The 22,980-nt window shown below is 47.5% G+C and overlaps 1 protein-coding gene across 7 annotated transcripts in view; it reads left to right on the top strand.

The window, feature by feature from the left end:
• The window catches only part of LOC119460949 (pleckstrin homology domain-containing family G member 7), a 328,218-nt gene that overhangs the window by 270,019 nt on the left and 35,219 nt on the right, over positions 1 to 22,980 (top strand). For all 7 annotated transcript variants that reach the window (XM_037722096.2, XM_049672817.1, XM_049672814.1 and 4 more), the window contains 3 exons: positions 11,844 to 11,911; positions 20,909 to 21,034; positions 21,394 to 21,455. In XM_037722096.2, coding sequence (XP_037578024.2) covers positions 11,844 to 11,911; positions 20,909 to 21,034; positions 21,394 to 21,455 — 256 coding nt within the window. The remainder of the gene's footprint in view (positions 1 to 11,843; positions 11,912 to 20,908; positions 21,035 to 21,393; positions 21,456 to 22,980) is intronic.

The raw sequence follows: 22,980 nt of genomic DNA, 5'->3' as shown, positions 1-22,980 counted from the left end.
ATTTCGTTCTTTTTTTTTCACCATTATTTCGACCTACATGACGTTGTACACGGATCTGTCGCAAAATGTTTTCTCAAGAACTGTTGTGGAATCTGCATACTACTAAGCCCTGTTTTTCTGTGCTTCACATGTTATGTGCTTTCGTAGATTTTTTTTTCTTTTCCTCACTGCTGCAGCTGCAAGAGCGTCACGGTGCAGTCGGGCAGGCAGTTCGCCTTTAGCCTTAGCCCCAAAGCTATATTATAAGATTGTCTTAAATGAACAAATAAAAAATATATACACTGTTTGCAGAAAAAGGTTAACAAGTATATTGCCTGTGCTCTAGTGTGATCAACAGGCTTACAAGCGGATTGTTTTCGCATGGTCTATAGGCTGTACTAAACAATAACCGAAAAGCTCGAGGCTATGTTTTTTTTTTTTTTTCAGGCTTTCTGTAGATAGTCCTAATACTTGAAAGAAACGTGTCTATATAGTTTAACAGAACGCTACTTTACGTTTAACTGGCTTTATATTGACTTACAGTATTAAGCAACATATATATTAGACAGCCCGTTGAATATCAGCGTTAGCAGGAACCAGTTATACAGGTAAACCACGCTGACACTGTCGATCGCCGCGATCGAGCCCGATCTGGATCAGAATGTTTTTCGATCACGATTGGCCCTTTGCGTAAGCTCGCGAAATCTACGAGCCAGTGTGGCTCGTAGATTTCAACTGTCTTCGGATTATTATTATTATTATTATTATTATTATTATTATTATTATTATTATTATTATTATTATTATTATTATTATTATTATTATTATTATTATTATTATTATTATTATTATTGATTTGAAAACATGTACATTTGAAAGGAAAGGGAAAGTGAGCGGCTGGCTGGCAACTGCCACCGGAAGGGGCACAACGCCTGCCTACAAAGAGAGATAGAAACATAGAAATGGAAGATAGGAAGAAGGGGAGGGCAGAGGAAAGAAAGAGCAAGATGACACATCTCAGAGAATGAAGTAGAACACACAGTAGAGGTCACATACAGCAACAGTCTCCAAGTTACAAACGTGAACTTAAGTTAGCTCCAGGAAAGCAAGGAGAGCGCGATGAGCCTGATCGCGTCGAGACGCACAACCGCTGGGGTACTAACATTCGTCTAGTGTCGTACACCGCAGGCCAAGGAGATGATTTCAATGCTCATGGAAATCATGCGTGTGACACGGGTGCTAAGTTACTGCCCAGTCACGAACGTCCGTTACGTTGGAACAACTCTGTGAATGCAGATTTCGAATTGGCTGACGCCGTTGATCTACCCTCCATAGCACTGCACAGTTTTCGTGATGCGGGAAACACATGCCGGCTGAGCCACGAGCCCGCGCCCACGCGGCTTATATATATATATATATATATATATATATATATATATATATATATATATATATCCCTTTTATCATCTGCGGCCACATCGACCGGGAAGCGGCAAGAACAAAGAATGTGAGGCAAAGCACGCTTGGAAACAATTCCGAGGTGAAGCTAGGTGGCCAGCGCTCTTTGTGTATACAACACACTCGTGGCACCGCACCGCGACAGGGGTGAGTCTCTCGACGGCAGCGCCGGCGGGCGCCGTCCATTGTTTGGCTTTCCCGCAGCACAGCCAGGCACTGCGGCCGGTACCCGCGCAGTGGCCGCAAGGCTTTTCTCCGCAAACTTGGCTCTTCTTCGTCGAGCGAACTGCGCTCTTCAATTTGACTGCGGCGGATGCACTCAGAGCGAATGCGTGAAAGAAGTACCGCAGAGACAACACACCTGCTGCTTTTTTTTTTTTTCTCTTCTCGTTTTTCTTTGATGCCTTTTCCGCGACGAAAAAAAAAATAGGGGCGTACCTTTTGCGGCGGCGTGAACTGGCTTCTTTATCAATGCGCCGAGGCGCGCTAATATCACCGGGACGGCTGGGTGCTCCACGCCCGCTCCTCACCGAGGCGGCGCCTATATGCTCGTGGTCCCGCGATGTTATTTGGAAGGAAATCCACGTGTGTCTTGAAGTTCACGAAAACGCCTGTCTGTTGTCGTTCTTTCTTTGTTTCTTTGATTCCTTCATTCTTTCTTTCCTTCTTTCTTCCTTTCTTTGTTTCGTATTCTTGTGCATTCTCTCGGGAACTCTTGGATTCGTGAAATTCTGTGGACATCCTTGGCCTGTACTGAGGCCGCGGCACGCGAAAAAAAGAACTCTCCAATCTCGCATACCGAGGCCACCAGTTCTATTGGAAGGTATGCCAAAGAGAGCGTTGTGCGTGAAATTAAAACAAGAAAGGAAAAGGTAAAAACGAATACGGTATTCTTTTTTCAGGTCCATTTAACAAATCTTGTGGCGAAATTCAGGTATACGTCAACATATACAGAGGGAGGTTGCATCCAATGGTTTTTCTGCGCTATAATTTTTCGGTGATGTTCTTCCAGCCGTGAACGTTTTGTCACGCCAGCATTTACAAACGGTCCGCCAAGTAGATGGTCACTCCGTAAATGGTAATATGTTATGCGCGGACGGGCTGAATAAGTCCTCTAGTAGAGAGTTCAGTCTGTGCCCGGTCGCGGTGGCTCTGTGGCTATGGCGTCCTCCTGCTGAGAACGAGGTCGTGGGTTCGTTTCTTGGCCACTACGGCAGCATTCTGGTGGGAGCGAAATGCAGAAACGCTCCTGCACATAGATTTATGTGCACGTTAAGCGACCCCAGGCTGTCAATATAAACCCGGAGACCTCCACCATCATGGCGTCTCTCATAACCAAAGTGTTGCTTATAGGGACGTTAAACATAATCAATCAATCAACCAATCAATCAATTGAGCATGTCTGTATAACAAGTTACGGAATGCCCGAATAGCAGACACATCAGCGCGGATCAGCGCTGGTGACGCTGTATTTTGATGACAAGTTCAATCACAGAACGCAGAGTTCTCTTCAAAATCAACTATCTATTTAATATTCAATCAAAATCAGTTATCATCTTTAAACGTAGAATTATCACTGCAATGGTTGAGTGATTACGTTCTACAAAGGGTGTACAGAAAGTAGGTTCCGATTAACTTTTAAAGGAGCACGAGAAAATCGATCTTTATTTTGTTACATAGGGCTACACACAAAGGTTTTTCTTTCTTTTTTTTTTCGCAATGTAAAGCATCCGTTTTTAGGAATTTGTCATCGCGCAGCACTAAGTTTAGTATGCTGGTGGGATGCTAATTTGCCGTCATTGGCTGAAACTAAGCAAAGCCGTTCGTTCACTAAAATGGTTAGTGCGCTTCAATAACATTCTTCGCGGGACCTGTGAGGAAAATCACGGAATGAATTGTAAGAAAGTTTTTAACACTGGGAGTTGCCGAAGAGCGTTTGTGAACCGCAGTGGAAACCACCTCCGTCGATGTAATTCGCTACCTTCTATTTTCTGGAGCCCTTGCGAAGCGTTTAGTGGAGGAGCGTTTAAGAAAGTCGTTTAGGTCATCACGCAACCTAGAAATCAATAAGTGAATGAACGCTACCTTTCAAAACTGATATCGGCACTGATATCGGCTCTTGTTTTAGCTCGCAGGCAACATGCTTTCGCCGGCCCCCGTTTAGGCGATTTTCATGCGTTCTAACAGTTTGGTCCAGGCGCATGGCATAATAACGACATAAGAGGGCGTCCTTAAACCGATAAGGAAGGGGCTTTAGATAAGGATTGGAAACGCCCTCTTTTGCCGTTATTACGCTATGCGGCTGGAGCGAACTTCAGAGTCTCTTAAGGTGATTTCTCGCTCGTGGCTGCGTATCCAGATGCTGCCTCCTCTAAGCCCTATAGCGCCCGTAAAAGGGAACGCAAAGTGCAGTATCAAATAGACAATGTTTGTGCACGATGCTCTATTGCGTCCTCGTCCGCACTGCAATATAATCCATACTATGAGCGCTGCCTGAAGGTCGTACATGTCGACGTAAGTTAGGAGGAGGGTGTTGTTGTGGAGTAGAAATTTAAGAGAAATTTAAGCGCGTGTCGTGTGGTTAAACCACCCGAAGCGGTAGTGACGAATAGAAGCTTGGGCGCAGGAAGCGCTCCTGACACTAGGAGGATATAAAAAAAATTGCTGGAGGGGAAGGCACGCTCTTCAAGTGAAGCCTGCGCCGCCATATTGTGGTGGGCAGAAACTTCGGCGGTCGTCGGATTGTGCGCAGCGGCTGCAGTGCGCGGTGTTCTTTCCTGGACAACAGCTTCGTATGCATGCTGCCCGACTGCAGCAAGCGCGGTCCAATTCTGCGTGTTGAATTGAACCACCCCCAAATTTATGTTTGCCCACCCCCAAATTTCAAGTTGGCCCACTCCATATGTCAGGTTGGGGCAACCCCAAATTTCAAGTTGGCCCGCCCCCAAAATCAAGCTGGCCGCTGCCGAATTTCAGTTAGCCCACCCCCAAATTTCAGTTCAGTAATGGTGATAACTTGCGGAGAAAAAACAGCGGAGAAAGTTCACGATATGATACGTGGCCGGTTTCCGGCCCACCACAAAATGGCCGTCAGCAGCTTCACTGTCCTCTCTGGGTAGGTGTAGGCGGCTTCCACTCTAGCAACTTTTCTTTTTATATCCTCTTAGTCCTGACATCGTCTTAATTTTCGAGACAAGTGCCCGAGCAGGGCAGAAGAAACGCCTTAACGTCAGCAGATTCTCGTCGCTACATCACTGCAACCTCACAGGGTGCGACCTCACTCTATCGTATTAATAGCGACGAAGTTGCCATTCGAGTTGTAGGGGCTGATCTTTTGGTGCAGTCTGCAGATATTTCTTCATCGGACCGCTAACTGACGAGAAGATATTTACTCACGATCCATCCGGCAGAGTACTATTGGCACAGTCCATATGTTGGCTTAGTCTTTCGGCTACCTCTCTCTCTCTCGTTCTCCATCACTCGACGCGGTCTCAGTGGCGTCGAACTAAGGCAGCTTGTGTTGACAGCGCGGTGTTTTCGAATTACCTGACGATGAAGCGAGGCAAATCACCCGGCCTCTGACGGCCGGTAACGAAATTAGGGAAGCTGAGTCAACACACCGAACTGTCCAACCCTCGTGGTTTGTGTTTATCCATTGGCCCGCCAGTACTACATCATTTGAGACTCCCGTGTTTGACTCTCCCGTCTCAACCGGCGCCCATACTCAACGCGGGACTTGTTTTTCACGTTCTGGTCTTTAGCACGATGGAAAATTGTTGTTTCTGCGTGGTACCCAGGAATCGCGTACCGCTGAGGAAACTCCCTCTATACAATACTGGGTTAACTTTAGAATGCTGCAGAAGAATGAAACGTCACGTCATAAGACACTGTTCCGGCGTTGCTGTTCCTTCACTCGAATTGTATGAACGTATACAGTGGAATCTCGTTGACACTATTCTGCATAATACGTTTTTCGGGTAATACGTTTTTTTGTTCTTTTCCCTGCCAATTTCGTATAGGAGTAATGTATTTCGGATAATACGATCTTCGGATGATTCGTTTTACTTTCCAGTTCCCGGGAAGGTCGTATCAACGAGATCCCATTGTAATTAGAAACGACTAGGAGAAACCCTACTATTGTGACGTTACGCGGAAGCCAAGATTAATACGATGCCGAAATTACACTATTAAATTTATGTGGTATTTACGTTCCAAAGCTAAAATTACGCTATGAGAGACCGATGCTCCTTAAATTGCGCCCAAAACTCGGTACCACGAAAGTTTTGATGGCGGAACGATCGTGATGCGAGCAGGTATGTTATACTAACTGCACTGATTCCGGGAATTGAAATAAGAGGCTGTTTCCGCTACACGGGTAGAAATGAGCTGTAAACAATCAAAACGCGTTATAAAATATCACAAAATTGTTTACGTACTTCAATAGCACTATGAGGCATCATTGTGTATCGTAATTAAGCAACGAAAATGCCGCCGGTTGACCCTGTATTGCGCTCACTCAGGAGATGGGTTCATGCACTTCTATCTCACTGACTCTGAGATATTGTCATGCATCTTAGAGGGTTGTCCCTGACAGCTGTAGCGGCCGGCAGGTGGTAGTTTTGTGCCGTTGTGTTATGGGGGCGTTGAGTATCTGTGCCGCGTTCTGCTTTTTCCGCGTGGAAGATCTAGCGGAAGAGAACATTGTTGCAGTGTGGTACCACCCACGGGTCCATTATAGCAGCTCTGCTTAAGTTTATTGAACCGTCCAGCAGGTTACACTGCTAGGAGTTGCCGACTGTGCACGGTGTGTGTAATCACTTTCTTGTCAAAATATGTTGTCCTTGTGTGATGCAATGTTCCATTTTGTTGTTGTTGTTGTTGTTTTCCCGATTTGTTTTTGTTGGGTGTACTTTTAATTCCCTACAGCGGGGCCAATTGCTCTCGTAGGTATGAGCTATGATTTCAGGCCACAACAACGATGCGATGCACTGACGCAATGGCTGGCTCAATATTAGGCGCATTGAGCGTTGCACATGTTTCATGCGGTATTGCTTCAACATTCGCATGTGCGCGCGAGCGATCTCCTTTCGAGGAGAATTGTTTTTTTTTATTATTAAATGTATTTAGGGAGAGCTTGGTGCCCATATGTGGCGCCGGCTACTCCTCTTCTCTTGCATGATAGTTGTCCTCGGAATGTTGTCAAAAATCACAAAACTGGACTAATAACCACATGTACGAACATTCACGTACTAAGTCTTAATGCAATATAAATAAATGTTCGCGCAACAGAAGAGTTCACATAACATAAATACTCACAAAACTGAAGTGTTCACACACAACACATGAGTTCACAAAGCATAAATGTTCTCAAAACCAAGTTCACAAAGAAGATGTTGGGCACTTGCGAATTAGGTCCCTCTTGAATGCCGCGCTCTAAATACAAGTCTTGCGCGTGGACACAACTGTTGTTGGTGGTGTTGCCTCAACAACAACAATTTTGTGTAGGTGGCGCTCCATGGTAGCGGAGAAGTGAGGAGACAGGACTCTGCAAACGTTTTTTTTTTTTTCTTTTCCTTTTTTTTATTAACCCTTTTGCTGTTTGCCACTGGTATCGTCTGAATTCTCCCACCTCGGAACTGGTTCATGGATAATCTGCAAAGCGAGACGTCAGCCAATCATTTTAACGAGCGCTCATAAGGCTAGTCACAGTATTGTCCAAGCGCAGTGTTCTTAATTAGTTTCAGAATCAGCCACGTATTCGAGTAGAGTAAGATGTATTTCTCACATGCACTTAGGGGCCAACAGTGGCGGACATTCTTAGCATTAGTCAATAATTGTGGAGTGACTTAGAGGTAGAATCTTCAACTGGCGATTTCTGGTTCCGGAGTTCGAATCCTAGCAGAATTCTGCGTCTTTATTTATTTATTTTTAAACAAAATTCTGGCAAATCAGACTGAGATTCCAGCCAGGGACATTGGCGGACATCAAAACGACTAGGAGGTGAGCCGATAACAGCTATCGCTGTAATAAACGAACGAAGCACTTGCCCTCCCTCGTAAATACATGGCATCGTGAATTCCATCGCTGTTTGCATGGTGGCGTTATATATATTATGTGTACTTGCGTAACGTCCACCGGCTCCACCAATATATAAGTCGCTCAAGAGCAGCGTAAGGATAGGTATTTTCGCGTTCCACCTTGATCGGAATTCAGCCGCCGGAATCGCGAATTGTGGAACGTAGCAGAACATAGTGCGGCGTGCGCTGCGCTTTTTTTTTTTTTTTTTTTTTGAATAGTATAGAATGCGATCTCAATAGACGGGAGGCTCAGCTGCCGGGCGTTCCGACGCTTATCGCGAAATGTAAGTTCTCTCGGCCAGTTTTCGCGCAACCCGGACACCGTCGGGAAATGGCATTCGGGGGAATGTCTGGCGGTTGCGGCGCGCGCAGAGCATTGCCTTTGCCGTTAAAACAAACTCTATGGTCAAAGCCATATTGTCGCAGGACGGCGCGCGCGCGCGTCTCGCGCTGTGATTGGCTATCGGATTCACTGGAATATACTACGTCATCGTAAATGGTATTATCTCGACCGTCTCGGCTAGGAGCTAGAGCGTCGCCCCCGAAAAGACGGGGGCCCCTAAGTGCAGCGCAGCGTCTTTGAAGTGGGCGCGCGCGGGCAAGATCCCGCCAGGAAAGCACCCGAGTCCAATTACTTCGTCGAGTACGCTGAAGATCAAATATCCACTCGACGACGGAAGCTCGTCGAAGCTATATATGGGACTTGCGAAACGGAGGAGAACAGGAGCAATCCCCGTACATCAGGTGCTCTAGCGACTGGATGAACGAACATAAAGTCAGAGCGGTTTTGCTTTTGTTGGTCGCTTCCGAGTAACGTACACATTTATGTTTTTTTAATTATTATTATATGAAAAAAAATAAAGTCAAGCCGGTTCCTACAGAAAAGCCTGAAGAGAATCTCAAGCATCGAAATTAAGTATGGTTGAATAATTTTTACGAGCGGGATTGTATGGTGGCGTTTCGTGGTTCCGCGCCGCTCCGTCTTTAATAAATAAGCTGAGCTAGTATGCATGTTTTTCTTTTTCCTCGTGTGACTCACAAAAGCCTTCCTTAATAGGCAAGAGACCTGAAATATGGGCACATCGGCAAAGCTTCGTGGTGGCAAGACGTCACGAAGGAATAAAGCGTTCCAAATGAAATGCGAGAAAGAATTCCGAACAATTTATTTATTTATTTATTTATTTATTTATTTATTTATTTATTTATTTATTTATTTATTTATTTATTTATTTATTTATTTATTTATTTATTTATTTATTTATTTTGAATGAAGTTGGAAATGCTGGCGAATATTGTCTATCTGGCTCCTCCACAAAAAATAAGTACTTCCCCGTTTTCCTTAGGGTCATTAGCGAGCTTTCTTCAATACCCCCTGACCGTGAGGCAATTCTTGCCGTCCAGCAAAAACGGACCAGGCTCATACGGAAACGAGACGTGGCTAAAACTCTTTATTAGAAAGCATTAGCAAACCGCGGACAACCCGTTCCGTCACTGTACGGGACCAAGTGTTCACAAGAACAGCGCTGCTTTTCTTACGCATCCGGTGCGGTGTGCTTCCTCAACCACGGCGCAATACCTCTGTAGAAGGTTTTAATATACGGAGAAAACACTCTCCCTCCGCTTTGCGTGACGAATGCGTCAGATCTATAACGAGCGTTCGGGTGACGTACGAAGAACGTCAACGAGGAAGGGAGAGAAAATTTGTGCTTCGGTTCTCGTGGCACCGACTGTTTTCTACGTATTTTCTACACCCACTAATCAAACACTGTAAAGCTCAATCGTATCGTGTATTGCATAACATCGGCACTATAACATCGATCTCAAATCTTCGTCGTGTACTGCGCCCAATCTCATATTATTACTGCTACACCGTTTAGGTCTTTAAAAGACGAAGCCTTCCGTGGCGAGTTAACCCCGCTTTTCCGTATATAGGTTATGTGTGTTTCTAACCACTTTCGTGGGTCGATTCCACAGATAATGCAGTCTAATATAAGTCCCACTGGGCCACTCAGTATGTGCAACTGGGGCCACAAGGTATGTGACGACTATGATGATGGTTACTGATGATGACGATGAAGAATGACAAGTGATGGCATAAATTTGGAAGGCGATTTAACCTCTAGTTGATGCCCATCAAACGTTGTCGCTCAAGCGCGGCTCTCACAAGAATCGTTTGCCCTTCCACTCCGTGAAGATGGATGATAAGTGAAGCTTGTCCCTTTGTATACCTAACCGTCCCCTTTGCTATCAACTTTGTGTTTACTGTAATGTGTCCTTGTGATTAACGAGATCTGCATTGTGTGGTTACTGGCGACAGTCAGTGAAGAGAAGTTGGCAGTGAAACACATGTTTATTGAACATCGGAAACTTCACCGGTAATTTTGCAAAAGAATTTGCAATTTTTGCAAGTGAGCAGAGTAGCCTTGTGATCACTGTAGAACACTAGTAGCGTAATGTCTATTCAACACTTCCAAGGCATTGTGTCGTTGTTCGTCGGAGCGGATCACAGTGATGAGGGACAAGTTGGACAAGTGAAATTCTACGCTGGAATGATGAGCGCCAACGTAGCAGCTGTGGAAGACGAGGACGACGCTCGAGCCCTTGCTGATGATGATAGTTTCTGTGAAGGGAATGTTCAGGCTAGACATAGACAAGCTTCATGCACCCATTCACCCCCCCCCCCCCCCCCCGCCCACTCGCTCAGGCTTTGTCTTTCATCGACGTCAACTCGAGGTTCAATCACCTTCCAGTTGTATTCCTCCTGTTATGGTCCGTAACTAAAGTGAGGGCTCCTCAAGCAGTCACTGGTGGGCTGATTTTTTCACTCTTTTCACCTCCCGTTAGAGCGTAACGCAATGAGCCAAATAAAGTAACTGACCCAACCGACACGGATATCATAGTGAAAGTTTGCTTCTCCCAAGCCACACGTGTATGGCGGAAAAGGGCGCTTTATTAATGGAGAAGCGAGGGAGGTGGGTGATCCTTGGGTGAAGGCAGCAGGATGCTTGGTGCGTGTATAACTAATCGAACGGGCGGCAGTGAAGTCCAGTCGCGCAGGCAGCCGACGCTATCGGTGGTGCTTCGTCCAGCAGATGACGGGAAACCTTGGAATCGGCAGAAGAAGGGGGCATTAATTTGATTTGCGGAGTCTTTCGTCACCGCTGGCTGCGTCACAAGTAATTCCATCGCAAAGGATTCATCATGTGCGCAGCCGTCGTGCGACAGTGGTGGTGCCAGCAAAAAGGAAACAAGAAAGGGAAAAAAAAAAAAGGGGGGGGGGGGGGGGGGCAAGGTCGACAACGTTTGACCGCCGCGTACATCAATAGGGAAATACCTGACAACGAGCTGAAAATGTGTTTTTGCTGCGCTTGTCTATAGATTACGAACGGATCCACTTAGCGTGACAATCGTCATTTATTTAGCTTTCTTTTCATCTATTTATGGCTTGTACCAAGACAGTTAATTGCTGGCAGTGTGTGTGTATACGCTTGCGCGGATAGTACATTTTTGTCACTGAAGCAGATGGCGCGCTTCGCATAGCAACTTTCACGCGTTATTTGCTTTAATATAATCCGACGTAATTGTACGCACTATAATAATCCACGTTGTCTACGGCGTGTAGAAGGAAGTGTACTGCGCACACTATAGTTTCTACAAGATCGTCCGCTTATGCGCCTGAAGGCTCGACGTACGCCTCCATTAGGGCCGACGCTCGTCGTTTCCTGCCCGGCGAGCGCAGGCTAATCCAGGCCTACACCGCACGTTGCGAAAATGAGTTTGCCTCCGCCAGATTTGCGTCCGAGCGACACACTATATTTGCGCAAGAATTTCGCCTTCGCCAACTTAAATTCCCATATCGCGCGCTGTAAGAGTGCGCGCTTGATTAGGGCACTCCTGCTTTCCTGAGTCCGAGCGAAGATTTGCACCGCCCGTTTTGTTTTTTCAACTAGAATAGGAGACGCGTAGCCTTATAAAACAAGCGATCTACGCGTCTGTGTTGCCGGTCGGATGACCAGCAGATGTATCTAGTGGGAACAACGTCTCATGTTGGGTGAGAGATTAAAAATGCAAGGAGGTTAACCTGAAAACAAACATCTGGCCAACTACCCTACAATGGAGGAGGCGTTCGGCGGAAAGAAAGATCACGCATGACTGTCAAGAAGAAAAAGCCCGCGTCTTTCGACCGTGATGTTAAATTGCCGCAGAAAAAAAAAATCTAAGGAACATGTTTGAAGCCTGTCAAGTGTGTACTTAGCTGCCTGTTTCCATTTGAACCCTGCATTTGTCACTCACCGCCTGTCTTCTTGGTCTTTTTTTTTTCTCACGCAGGGCTTGGAGCTTGCCGTGACGGCAAGGCAGCCTACCTCAGCCTGCCGTCACCCAACCTTCAGACGGAGGTAAGAGCGAGCGTTGGCTCGTTTGTGATTGCTTCATTCTCATTCGCTATAGACTTTGTTTTGGCACGTCCCCAGCTGATAAGCACATTGTGAGATTTGCGTTACAAGGCGAATCTGGAAAGGAATTCAGTATCTCCTGGGAGGCGCTTAAGTGAGCTTACAGCACTCAGAGCTTCCTTATACACTCTGTCCACTAAACTTCAACTGTGTTGCAAAGGGATTTGGCCGCACGGAAGCCACCGTCCTATGTGTACAGAGTACCGATGCTACGCTTCTGTATTTTAAGGTCGGCCGTGCTGCTTTTCCATCTTGAAGTGACTGCTACGAAGAGGGCGATATATAGAGCACATCATCTGGTTTCTGCAAGCGCTTCTATTCTCGCTTCTATTCTGAAAGGATGATTCTTCCGGGCGGAATGAGACGAACTGGGTTCCCTCACAAACTTGGAGGACAGTTAGTTATCCTAGAAGTACGCAAATAGTGTGCAAGGAAGTGTCGCGAATTCTCCTCATACTTATTCGAGAGACTGTGCCGATAGAATCATGGTGACACTTTTCCGCGTCATATATTTGTGACGCGGAAAAAGTTGTTCGCGCGGAGCGATTGCCGGCCAGGTCTGTCAAGTCATCACCACTACCACCACCCACCGACTTCAGCTCTCATAACGACACTGCTGTTGCTGTTTGAGCTTGGGATGTAGCGTAGAGCCTTTGTCAAAAGAAACTACGCCACTTCGCCCGCGACTTCCGGGGACTCCGCATCGTCTATATATCTATAGACTGCTTCCGGGTGCGTCGGCATCGTTCAAACGCTCTGAAGAGGGAGGCGAACCCTCTCCCTCCCATGGCAGTGCTTTCTGGCAGGATGCCGCCTGAACTCAGCAACGTTGACACTCCTGATGACTATTTCTTTTGACAAAGACTGTATGTTTCCTTTCCACCGAGTCTACAGCAAAGGTTATACAGCACAATAAATGTTCTAAAGAGGCCTGCCATGCCCCCCCCCCCCCCCCCCCACCCACCTCCTCCCTTTAAGGTGAAATCCGTCACAACTTATGTTGCTAAAGAATGAAAAGTAGGTCTGCTTTGCTCCCTGTTCGCGTTGAGCATGATGTATAGGAGAAACTTCATAGAATGGCAGGTAACTTCTTAAAAGAATAGACCGCCTTGTGAGCTATGTGACTGCTTTTTCTTTCTTTTCATTTTTTTCGCTAATCCGAGGCAGCGTCTTGGAACAGTTTCTAGATTCTGTATCGAAACTCTCATGCAGTTACGAATGCGTAACTCCCCCCCCTCCATTTTCCTACGCCCTTGGCCCGCTCTTGGATACGAACTGTGAGCGCGTGGCTCGAATCGCAATTGAGTTTGGCATCGATCGCGTATAACGAACCCCGCGGCGGCGTAAAGCCAACCACGGACACCGCCCCGTCATACCGCAGCGTGGTGCTGCCAAAAACGTCACGGGCGACCTCTCGTGGGGTGTTCCTCTTTGACCGTTGGTGACACGGATGATCCTGCAGTGCTCGGCTTCTGTTAGCGCGCTTGTGCGTGTTCGCTTCTGCAGACCGTTTCCCAACTTTCTTTCCAGTTGCTGAGTGGTTGCACTGCCTTCCGCGTATATTCGCTGTGCCGACACGCGTCTCGTTCATCACTGCCAAAGACGTGATCCAGTTACGAACTGGACCCCGACACGGTCTCGCTAAAACCGCGCAATGCTGAGGAAACCGTGAAACGTCCCGAGTCGGTGACTGTTGCGAGAAAAACGGAAGCGCAGAACTTCGTCGGCTATTTTGTTGTTTCGATATTACTGTTGTGAGGGCTGGGCGAGAACTCTAGATGCATTAGTGGGGCATAGCCTTATGGTAGAAGAGATAAAGAGAAAAGAAACGAAGATATGAAAAAAAAATGTCAGTCCGTGCAAACGCCAATAGGCATCTGTCAACGATCACTGTTTTTCACTCACTCCCGCTGCTCACAGAAAGCACACCATTGCCTGATTCGTGAAGACTTTTACGGCAATGTTGTTTTACGGCAGACGAAAACCTCACCTCACAGTGAGTGCAAGAGCCGCCACTATGGCGACTGAATACAGAGGGAGAAAGGTTCTTGTCTTCACGTTGCATGAATGGAAAGTACGGGTGGTGCACCGATGTGCTTAGTTGGGTCTCTGGCTTCGATCACACTTATTGCTTCCTATTTGACCTCCACTTAATGATTCGGGGCGTTACAAATGAGTTACATGGCATTGGTTCGTTCAGATTTCCGTGCGAGTCCTATTACTAAATGTTGTCAGAGCTTTGTTGAAAACGAACTCGTTTACAATATCAAGCGTAGCTTTTTCCAAACGAGCGTTACTTTCCGAACAATGCCCAGATTTAACGATGCACATACGATACACTACGTGCTCGTTGCTTACCAACGCGCTTGAAATACCGTAGTGAACTTAGTTGCGAACTTCAAAACACTTCACTGATATAAGCATCTGTAAAAAGAAAAGAAGGTAATTTAGACAAAGGACACCAAAAAGATCGTTGTCTCTATGGCAACTTAACTGCCATGACGAATCCATCTTACACTATTACACTACACATAAATTTTCTACTTTGAGTTTCATCATGTTTGAAACTACCGCTATATATATCTTGTCACTAGCTGAACAATCTATATAGCATTATAATTTAATCGCTCTGTCCGAAACAACATTCGCGCAGCCCGATCTACAAGGCCACTGTTTGTTGATACAGTCGCGTATGATACACTCCCTACTAATACCACCACCTCGCGGCGAAGAAAAACTGCATTGCACATTACATTTCGCAAATGGACTGGCGCCAGCTAGAGCCTATTTAGTACTGCACTGTTTTAGCTCGACGCAGTGCAGGGCGGGTGTTCTTACCACCAAGCGGATGACAAGGAAGAGGCGCATTTTTTCGATGCTATTCCTTGAGATATAGAGGGGAAAAAAGGAAAAAAAATAGTAAGAAACCGAAGGCATAAGCGACACTACAGTTATGAGGCGTTCAGCGCCAACAACGCCTCACCGCCTCACGATGAATAGAAAATAAAATTCGCCTTCCGCCGATCGTCCCTCTTCCTTATTTTTCAGACCTCGCAGGATGATTGCCGCGAAGGTGTCACCTGCAAGAGAGTAATCCTGCAACGCGATCAGAGTAATGAAAGCAAACTCGGCTTGTCCGGCGTCCCACGACGCTGACGTGGCACGCTTACGTCAGCACCTGCCAGGCTTGAAGAGCAGGGTTTTGCGGGGCCCTTGGCAAACTAGTTTGCCCTGATTAACAGCTGTTGCGCGACGTAAGGCTGTAGGAAGGAAAAAGAACGTGACGTATAGACGTCGGTTCGGAGCTGTCCCAAACAGGAGCGGCGCCAGCTCGTTGCCTTTCCTGGCCTCTCTCGTTTGGCTTCTTTGTGTGAGCTGCCATTCTCTGGCTCCTTTAGCCTCGCCCAGCGTGTGGTTCACGACGCTCAGTCAGCCCTTGCGGACAAGGACACAGGACAAAGGCTACACGACACAGCGCTCTGCCTTGTCGCTTTCTTCTTGTGTCCTTGTCCTTAGGATCTCTCAAGAACCAACAAGCCAAATGGAGCGTGCGGTTCATACGTACTATGCTATGACAACCTGAAGTGGATGAGCAGTGTGAAGCATTGGTAGTGGGCTGACTAAACCTGTAGGCGGCAAGCTCTATCAGACTGTACCGTTTTATTTTCAACATTTTATTTCTCTCCTCACGCTTCTTTCCTTCATACGAAGCCTTGAACAAAGCAAAGCTTTCCCGCACAAATCAAACGGCTCTCCCGGCTAATACCATACTAAAACTACTCTGGTCAGCGTGGGACTCCCAGTCGGATTCTATTGAGAGCTAACGTTTCCCATTCTCCGAAGCGGGTACAAAAATGAAGAGGGGCGTGAGGGGATACGTTCGAAACGCCGAATACCCAATGCCACAGCAGTGGCAGCATTCACCTCATCAGCACGAGTTCTCCCTCTGTTTCTTTTTTTTTTTCTTTTGATCTTTTTTGTCATACTTCTCTTTGATGTTGTGCTTCGTTATTTGCTTTCGCTAACGACAGGCAAGATTTCTGGACCATACAAAAGGGTGTACTGTACCCGCAGGGCTAGTTCTTTGTCTCTCTCTCTCTCTCTTCAACGCAAAACCGTGATTGCCGCCGGAAACTGCAGCTTCCGTTACGAACGCTGGTACTACCCTCTAAAAGAGTATACACGGCAGCCAGCCAGCCAGCTGCAGTCGTTGGAGAATGCCGAGAAAGCGCTTGCTTGCGCGGGCGAGTGAGTAAGCGGGGTATGGTGGCAGAGCGGTGCGGGTGCCTGCTCGGACAATCGATACGCAATCGGCTTCGTTGCTCGCCTGTTACTCGGATCGAAAGAGGAAACCGCTTGCCTGGCGCATTTGTGTATAGGAATGTGGGCTGTTACCCCTTCAGCTCTGACAGCCGTTCCAGATAGAGCGAGCTGATTAAAATGTACGGGAGGGGAGGGGTTGGAATAACTTCTTTAAAGACAACAGTATAATGGCTCTCGAGGGGCATAGTTCCATTCCAGAGCGTTAGTTTCGAAGCGACAAACGAAAGAATACTGGCAAGTGCTGAATAGTGAACCCGCCGACTTTATCTTCGCCCTGCTCAGAAACAAAATAGCGTGAGCGAAAAAAAAAACTGCCGACGCGGTAATTCGTTGTTGCGGAGTGGAATATCGTGGTGCAAGTAGCTTGTGGTGTGTCGTTAACGATTACGAGTATCCTCCCTATGATCACTAATTGAGTGAAGTAATCCTCTCAGACAGGGACGAGTCTAAGCCATAGTGTTGAAGAGACATCGAGACGAACATTAAGTCAAGCTGAGATTAGCAAATTACACTTCCACTATAGCGCAGCTAGTGCTCTTACTGTGAGGACAGACTTGGTAAGCCAGAAAATACGCAAGAACTGAAGCTGAGTGGCCCTCTCTAAGGTGCTACGGGTGCAAGAGGAACACACGCCATGCTTTTGTGTCAAGGGGCAGCCACTCGTCCTCGCGAACCAAACACACGGCGTAATAGGCGAGGACGTTTATGGCACGTACACACTAGCGGCAAAACGCGCGCGGCGCTCCGCCGGCGGCAAAACGCAGCAGCGGCAGGGCGGCCACACCAACCGGCGGCGCGCCGCTGCGGCAATCGCGTGACAGACTAGACTCCTCTCCCCTTCTCGAACTATCCGGGAGCTGACGCGTGCAGATGATAGTGCGAAACTAGAAACAAGCGGTCGGGCGGGTCCGCATGGCACCAGTTTCCCGCGCGCACGTCACGGAAGCGGGCCGCTCTCATTGGTCTCCTTCATCCGCGGCACGCGGCAAACCGCAAAATATCGGTCCAGGAGCGATCCATGCCGCGGCAAGAAAAACGCCGTTTCGCGGCTGCTTTCGCGGCGCGCGTTTTGCCGCTAGTGTGTACGTGCCATTACGAGTACGCCCCAAATGCAAAATGGACAGCCCCGTGGCTTGCGGTAAGGTCACGCTTATTACGCAGTCCCGACGTCAGCCCCAGCCGGCATTCGTCTCTCCAGCAGAGACACCCACGTGCACACAAGCTCACGCATCCACGTTAGGCGCAGATTACGTTTGCACGACAATCAGCGAGAAGAGTGCTTGTTTTCCTCGGCAAACGATAAAGCTGCACAATAGAGCGATTCACGTTAGCTGCTATGATTATTCTCCGAGGATTACATATGTTCCCGCGCGGTGTGGTTTGCGTATTATATATCTTGCCTGCTTGCTTTGTCATCTCGGCGCCACGAAAAAAAAAAAAAAAAAGTCAATAAACGCGTTTCTCCGGGCGCCCAGATTGGCTATTTGCACGTCTCATTGAGTACGGACCCGGACATGTGCGATCGGCATCCGCCTTCGGTTCAGAAGATGGACGAGACGGCGACGCATATATAGAGGATTACGCGATCACAATGCCGTATCGACACGCAGTTCTCGCGTGTCCGCAAAACATGTTTACGATCCCGTTCGGCACTGAGCAGCGACACGTGAGCTCCGGCCCTGTACTGCTGTGCAGCATCCTGGAAGATGTGGTGTCCGATTCGCGACCTTGTCCGCACGTATACTGCATGACTTTATAGGGCGCGTTTATAGTTGTTACGGGTATAGGCGATCTCGACTGACCAGCGCATGGACACCGGGCCAACCGCAAGTCGTTCCTACGTGCTGACGACTTCATGAATCCGACCTTTTTGCCAGCTCACTCAAATTGCACAGTCATATAGTAGGTAAGATTAGATTTCGATGCCTAAGAGCTACACCTGGACAATAAATCGTCGAATAGTAAGCTTTGCGAGTTCGTACGGTTGCATCGTAAATAGCCAACGCACGAACACACGTGCACAGACTCCCCCCCCCCCCCCCAAAAAAAAAAAAAGAGCACGACACTTCGCTGGAAATTCAACTAAAGCTTTATTAGAAAAAAAATGGGGAAAGAAACGGATTAAATACGTCCATGAAATATCACGTAGTGTATGCTGAATCGTTCGCTTACTTCGTTATCTATATTGACAATGCGAATGCCATCGCTCAGGGCTCCGCGAGAACTTTGATCACCTGCAATCATTAGACATACATGTATGTCTTCCAGTGCAGGGGACTTTTTCGCGATAGCCATGGTAGGGAAACGAACCCTCGACCGCTTACTAAGTAGCAGGGTAAGACGTGCCAAAACCACTATCCGATTATGAGACACGCGGCCGTATAGTGAAGGCCTGCTGTTGAATTTTGGCCCTATGGGTTTCTTCAACGCGCACCCAAATGCACGGCACATGGGCGTCCTTGCATTCCCCCCCCCTCAACACCGTAATGCGGCCGCCGCGGCCGGGGTCGAATCCGCGACCTCGGGCTAGCTGAGCAGCGCAACGCCGTATCCATTGAGCTAAAGCGCGGCGGGTACGGCTATGTAGCCGCTGAGACAAGCACGCAGGATGTGCCCCACAATACTGCGCGGCATTCACCGAGAGTTTACGCATGTCGTCGTGCGCACCGTGCAGCGGATCTTCGACCTACACGACCGTCAGCACCGACGCGCGCCTCGAGCGAGTCTTCTCCGGCAGCAGCGACGCGTAACGAAATCCGCTTCAAGATCTGCGAGCCGAACGTCGCACAAACATTCTCCCAACAGCGGCGGCGTCGGCCGAATCGGCGTATAATGCATGGCAACGTGTGCACCGGCATCGTCGTAGCTCGCGCTCTCCGACACTGGGTTATGCGGGGATAGCTTGTTTCCGGATCAAGTTTCCCTTCTTTCTTTCTTTTTATTGCTATCGCGCCGCGTATCGTTCCTTATCTGTGCTGCGTGCCTTTAAATTGGCTCGAAAAGGGCACCGTCAAAGCGAGCCGAGAGGCGCTCCGATTCTGGGCGCTGAACTGCGCATAAACGGACGGTCGACCATGCGTGAAAACGGCGACGTATAGTCGCTGTGATATCGGGCCGCGTGGGAGTCTCGCGAAGCGGCTGCCACGTGCGACTCGCTCGAGGATTATTGTTACCGGAGGGAGGCACCGTGCATATGCGTCGAATATGAAATGCAGAGCTACTACTATTGCGCCGCTGCAACGTCGAGAGACGAGACACATGCGCCTGCTGTAAAGGTGCTTTCGAAAGTAAAATGTGTGACTCTCGAAATGTGAAAAAAAAGAAAAGAAAATACCGAACGTTGCGATTTCATGAAGACACAAGAAGAGCTAGCGGAAATAACGCGATGAAACGAAATGTAAAGCACGGAAGTTTCCTTTTCTTTTCCGTTTATGCTCGTCAATCAACATATAGTCGAGTGCTCGGTGATATAAGAATAAGCCTGGTATTGAGCGGCTGACTTATAAAACGCGGTGTTAATATATATGCACATTTCTCTATGAAGCCTGGTCATTTCGTAAGGGTCAAGAGGAAGCTGTGTCTCTTGCCCACCTAATAAAATATACATGAAGTGGGGAACTGCTGTCCTTGCGCGACTGCTGAAAGAAACTATTTGAATTAAATTTGTTATTGGAAGAAACAATACGAATTTCTTGCGACTATTCGAAGTTGATTGTGTTTAACGTCGAAGAGCAGCACACGAGCTCTAACAGATACCGTCGTGGGTCTCTCCCCTTTACAATTTTAACGACCATTATATTCATTTTAACCTTCTCTATTAGTGTGGGGTAGCAAACCTCGGCTCTCTCTCTCTTGACCATGAGGCTTTTTTGTATCTTCATTATGTGCCTATCCTAGGAGCACGAGGTCACGGGGTCGATACCCAGTAGCGCGGCCGCCACATTCCGACGGGGGCAAAATGCAAGAACGCTTGTATACTTAGGTACAAGTTCTCTCGTTTTGTCATTTCGTTGAGCTATAAAAGAGGGTACAAACCCGCTATTTACAATATAATACGGAAATAGCGGCGAACATCACAGCTCCCTAAACAATTTGCAATAATACTCGGTTCTACGATTCATCTTCGCTTTCAGTATACACAGGCCGTGTGTGCGTCGTGATGTCATGGGAGACACAGACTCGCGCCCTTCCTGCAAACACTACCGATGCAGAAAAGGAAAAGAAAATTACGAAGAACGCATGCAAGTGACTTGTTTCTTTCAGTGTGAGTAACGTCATCACATCTAGCTTTAATGCCACACGACGTCATCGAATTTTGCTCTGCATCAAGATGTCGCAAAAATCTCGATGACGCCACTGCCGGCATTTGATGGACAACTTCAGTCTATTGAAATACCCTGCAACTGTTCCCTAACCTTCACGCTCGCGAGATCCCCGTGGTAATGTTTCGACAATTTCGAACATATTCGTGAGTAGGCCTTCAAGTTAATTCGGACCACATGCGCCCCGTCCCCGTTTATAATATATGTGACGTCTCTCTCACAGCACCGGGTGTTGCTTTGAGACATCGCGAATAAGAGAGTGAATGCGTTGTTCTTCCTCATCACTGTCGCGCAGGAGCAGGAGAGCAGCATCGTGTTCAAGAAGCTGTCCAAGCCAGAGGAAGAAGAGGACGAGCAGGACGAGTTTGTCGAGCCGCCGGCCTCGGCTCTACACAGGAGGCAGGCGCTCGTCCCGCCAAAGGTACACGAGCCATGCCCGGATAATCATGAGTCACCAATTATCAATTGCTGTTAATGACAGGAACCCTTCTCTTCGAATCCATTTTATTACGTTACGGAATTGCATTTATTTATGTACTTTTAGTTTTTATTATTCATGTGTGTTTGAATGCTTCTTTGTATCCACCGTGCTTGGACCCTGTACAAGGTCCCCATTTTTTCACGATTGATTGTTTAATGACACGGACGGACGGACAGACGGACGGATGGATGGATGGATTTTCAATCTTACGTTTATGTCTGGGCGCGGCGTGGGATGGGTGGTCATCATATTATCATACTCCAACAATTTGGTTTCAACATGACTTATTTGCTTTCCAGATGCTCACAGATGGCTACGAAAGTTCTAGCGAGGACATTTCCACGCAGGGATCGGTGTCGAAGTGAGTAACACGCATGAGAGCCATAGCTTGTGATTTCATGGGTGCCTGATTGATACCGCTAAACACAATCCCACTGTCACTGCAGACGTTCTCTATGTAGTCTTTACACCGACTTCCTTTAAATGCTTTGTAAGGAGTCCCTCCAGCCCTAATTTCTGAAGATGAAAAGAAAAGCTGAGAAAGTACTGAAAAACTTTACCGAATAAAATAAAGCGTCGAGCGCGGGGCAGCATCGCAACCGCGCCGCCGTATCGACCGCACGGTGGCGCCATTCACTTCACGTCAGCTTGTATTAACGAACGCTAAACCATTTATTTCGCCGGCGTTTGAAATACGCGCTTATCTCACCGACTGCTTTCGGTGGCAGGCTGTAAAACACGAATGAAAGATGGACTATCGTGCGCACGTGCGTGACCCTGTTACCGTAATTATCCATTCGTGTGCGCGGTACGGAGCATCGAGATTTTTTCAAGCATGCATTTTCGGAAGTTTTCTTTTTGTTATTTTTATTACCATTTTTACTGGTCAGTCAGCAAAGTTCGAGCAGTATTTTGTCTCCGGAAATATATGGCGTGTCGTCAGCGCATAGTTAGCGTGTTTGTTTTTCTAAGCTTTCAATGGCTGTATCGAAGCACGGCTATTTAAACGGAAGCGAAAGCGTGGGCTCCGATTCCGTAATCAGCTGTAGAGCTTGTATTTTCTTCGCATCCGCGTCGTGCGTCTTTTTTTTTTTTTCCGGGGCTATCATTAGCCGCCTGCACTGCGCCTCAATGCGCTTTGTTCATATAGCGGTTCCGTGGTACCTTTTGATAGCACGCAAGTACGCAAGTTCGGTGATTTTTTTTTTTTTCTCGACTCGCTATACCGCCATTCATTCACGATTTGGTTTGCCATAAACTTTAGCTGTCGGGGATATAAATGATCGCATCCTTTCAGTGCTTTCGTAACGCTGGCATTTCCACTGAAGCTGCACGGCACGTAACGCGCGCCACTCTAACCGAATTTCCCATATCCGTCACTTATTGTAGACACCCTGCGCCTATACTACGGTGCGGGCTAACTGTATCTCTCTTCGCCTACTCCCTTCTTTCTTTTAATTTCCTTATCCCCGCTCCCCCGTGCAGGGCAACAAACCGGAAGCCCGTCTGGTTAACCTCCCTGCCTTTCCTTATCTATATCTCTCCTCTATCTCTCCTCTATCTCTCTCTCCTCTCTCTCGCTCTATCTTTCTAAGGCTTATGAAATTACTCGGGCCGCACTTTGAGAGAGACGAAATTAATGATCACCTATCAGGGACGCTGGTTTAAATCACTTTATAAACTGTTAACCGCTATAGTGAGAGAAAGGCAATCTCTAATGGATGCTGGGTATATTTGCCTAGTCACTCACCTGGCATGCTATACTCTAGATGACAATATAGTTGGGGGCAATAGAGCACGCAACATAATGTAGTCAGCATTTATCAGTGAAATAACCACTAGATCAAGAGTGAGGGCCTCTAGTCAACGCAAGCTGCAGAGCGCCT

Source organism: Dermacentor silvarum, chromosome 8, assembly GCF_013339745.2.
Source record: "Dermacentor silvarum isolate Dsil-2018 chromosome 8, BIME_Dsil_1.4, whole genome shotgun sequence".
Classification (NCBI taxonomy): domain Eukaryota; kingdom Metazoa; phylum Arthropoda; class Arachnida; order Ixodida; family Ixodidae; genus Dermacentor; species Dermacentor silvarum.
Note: the sequence above shows the minus strand (reverse complement) of the source record. Positions and strands in the feature narration are given on the sequence as shown.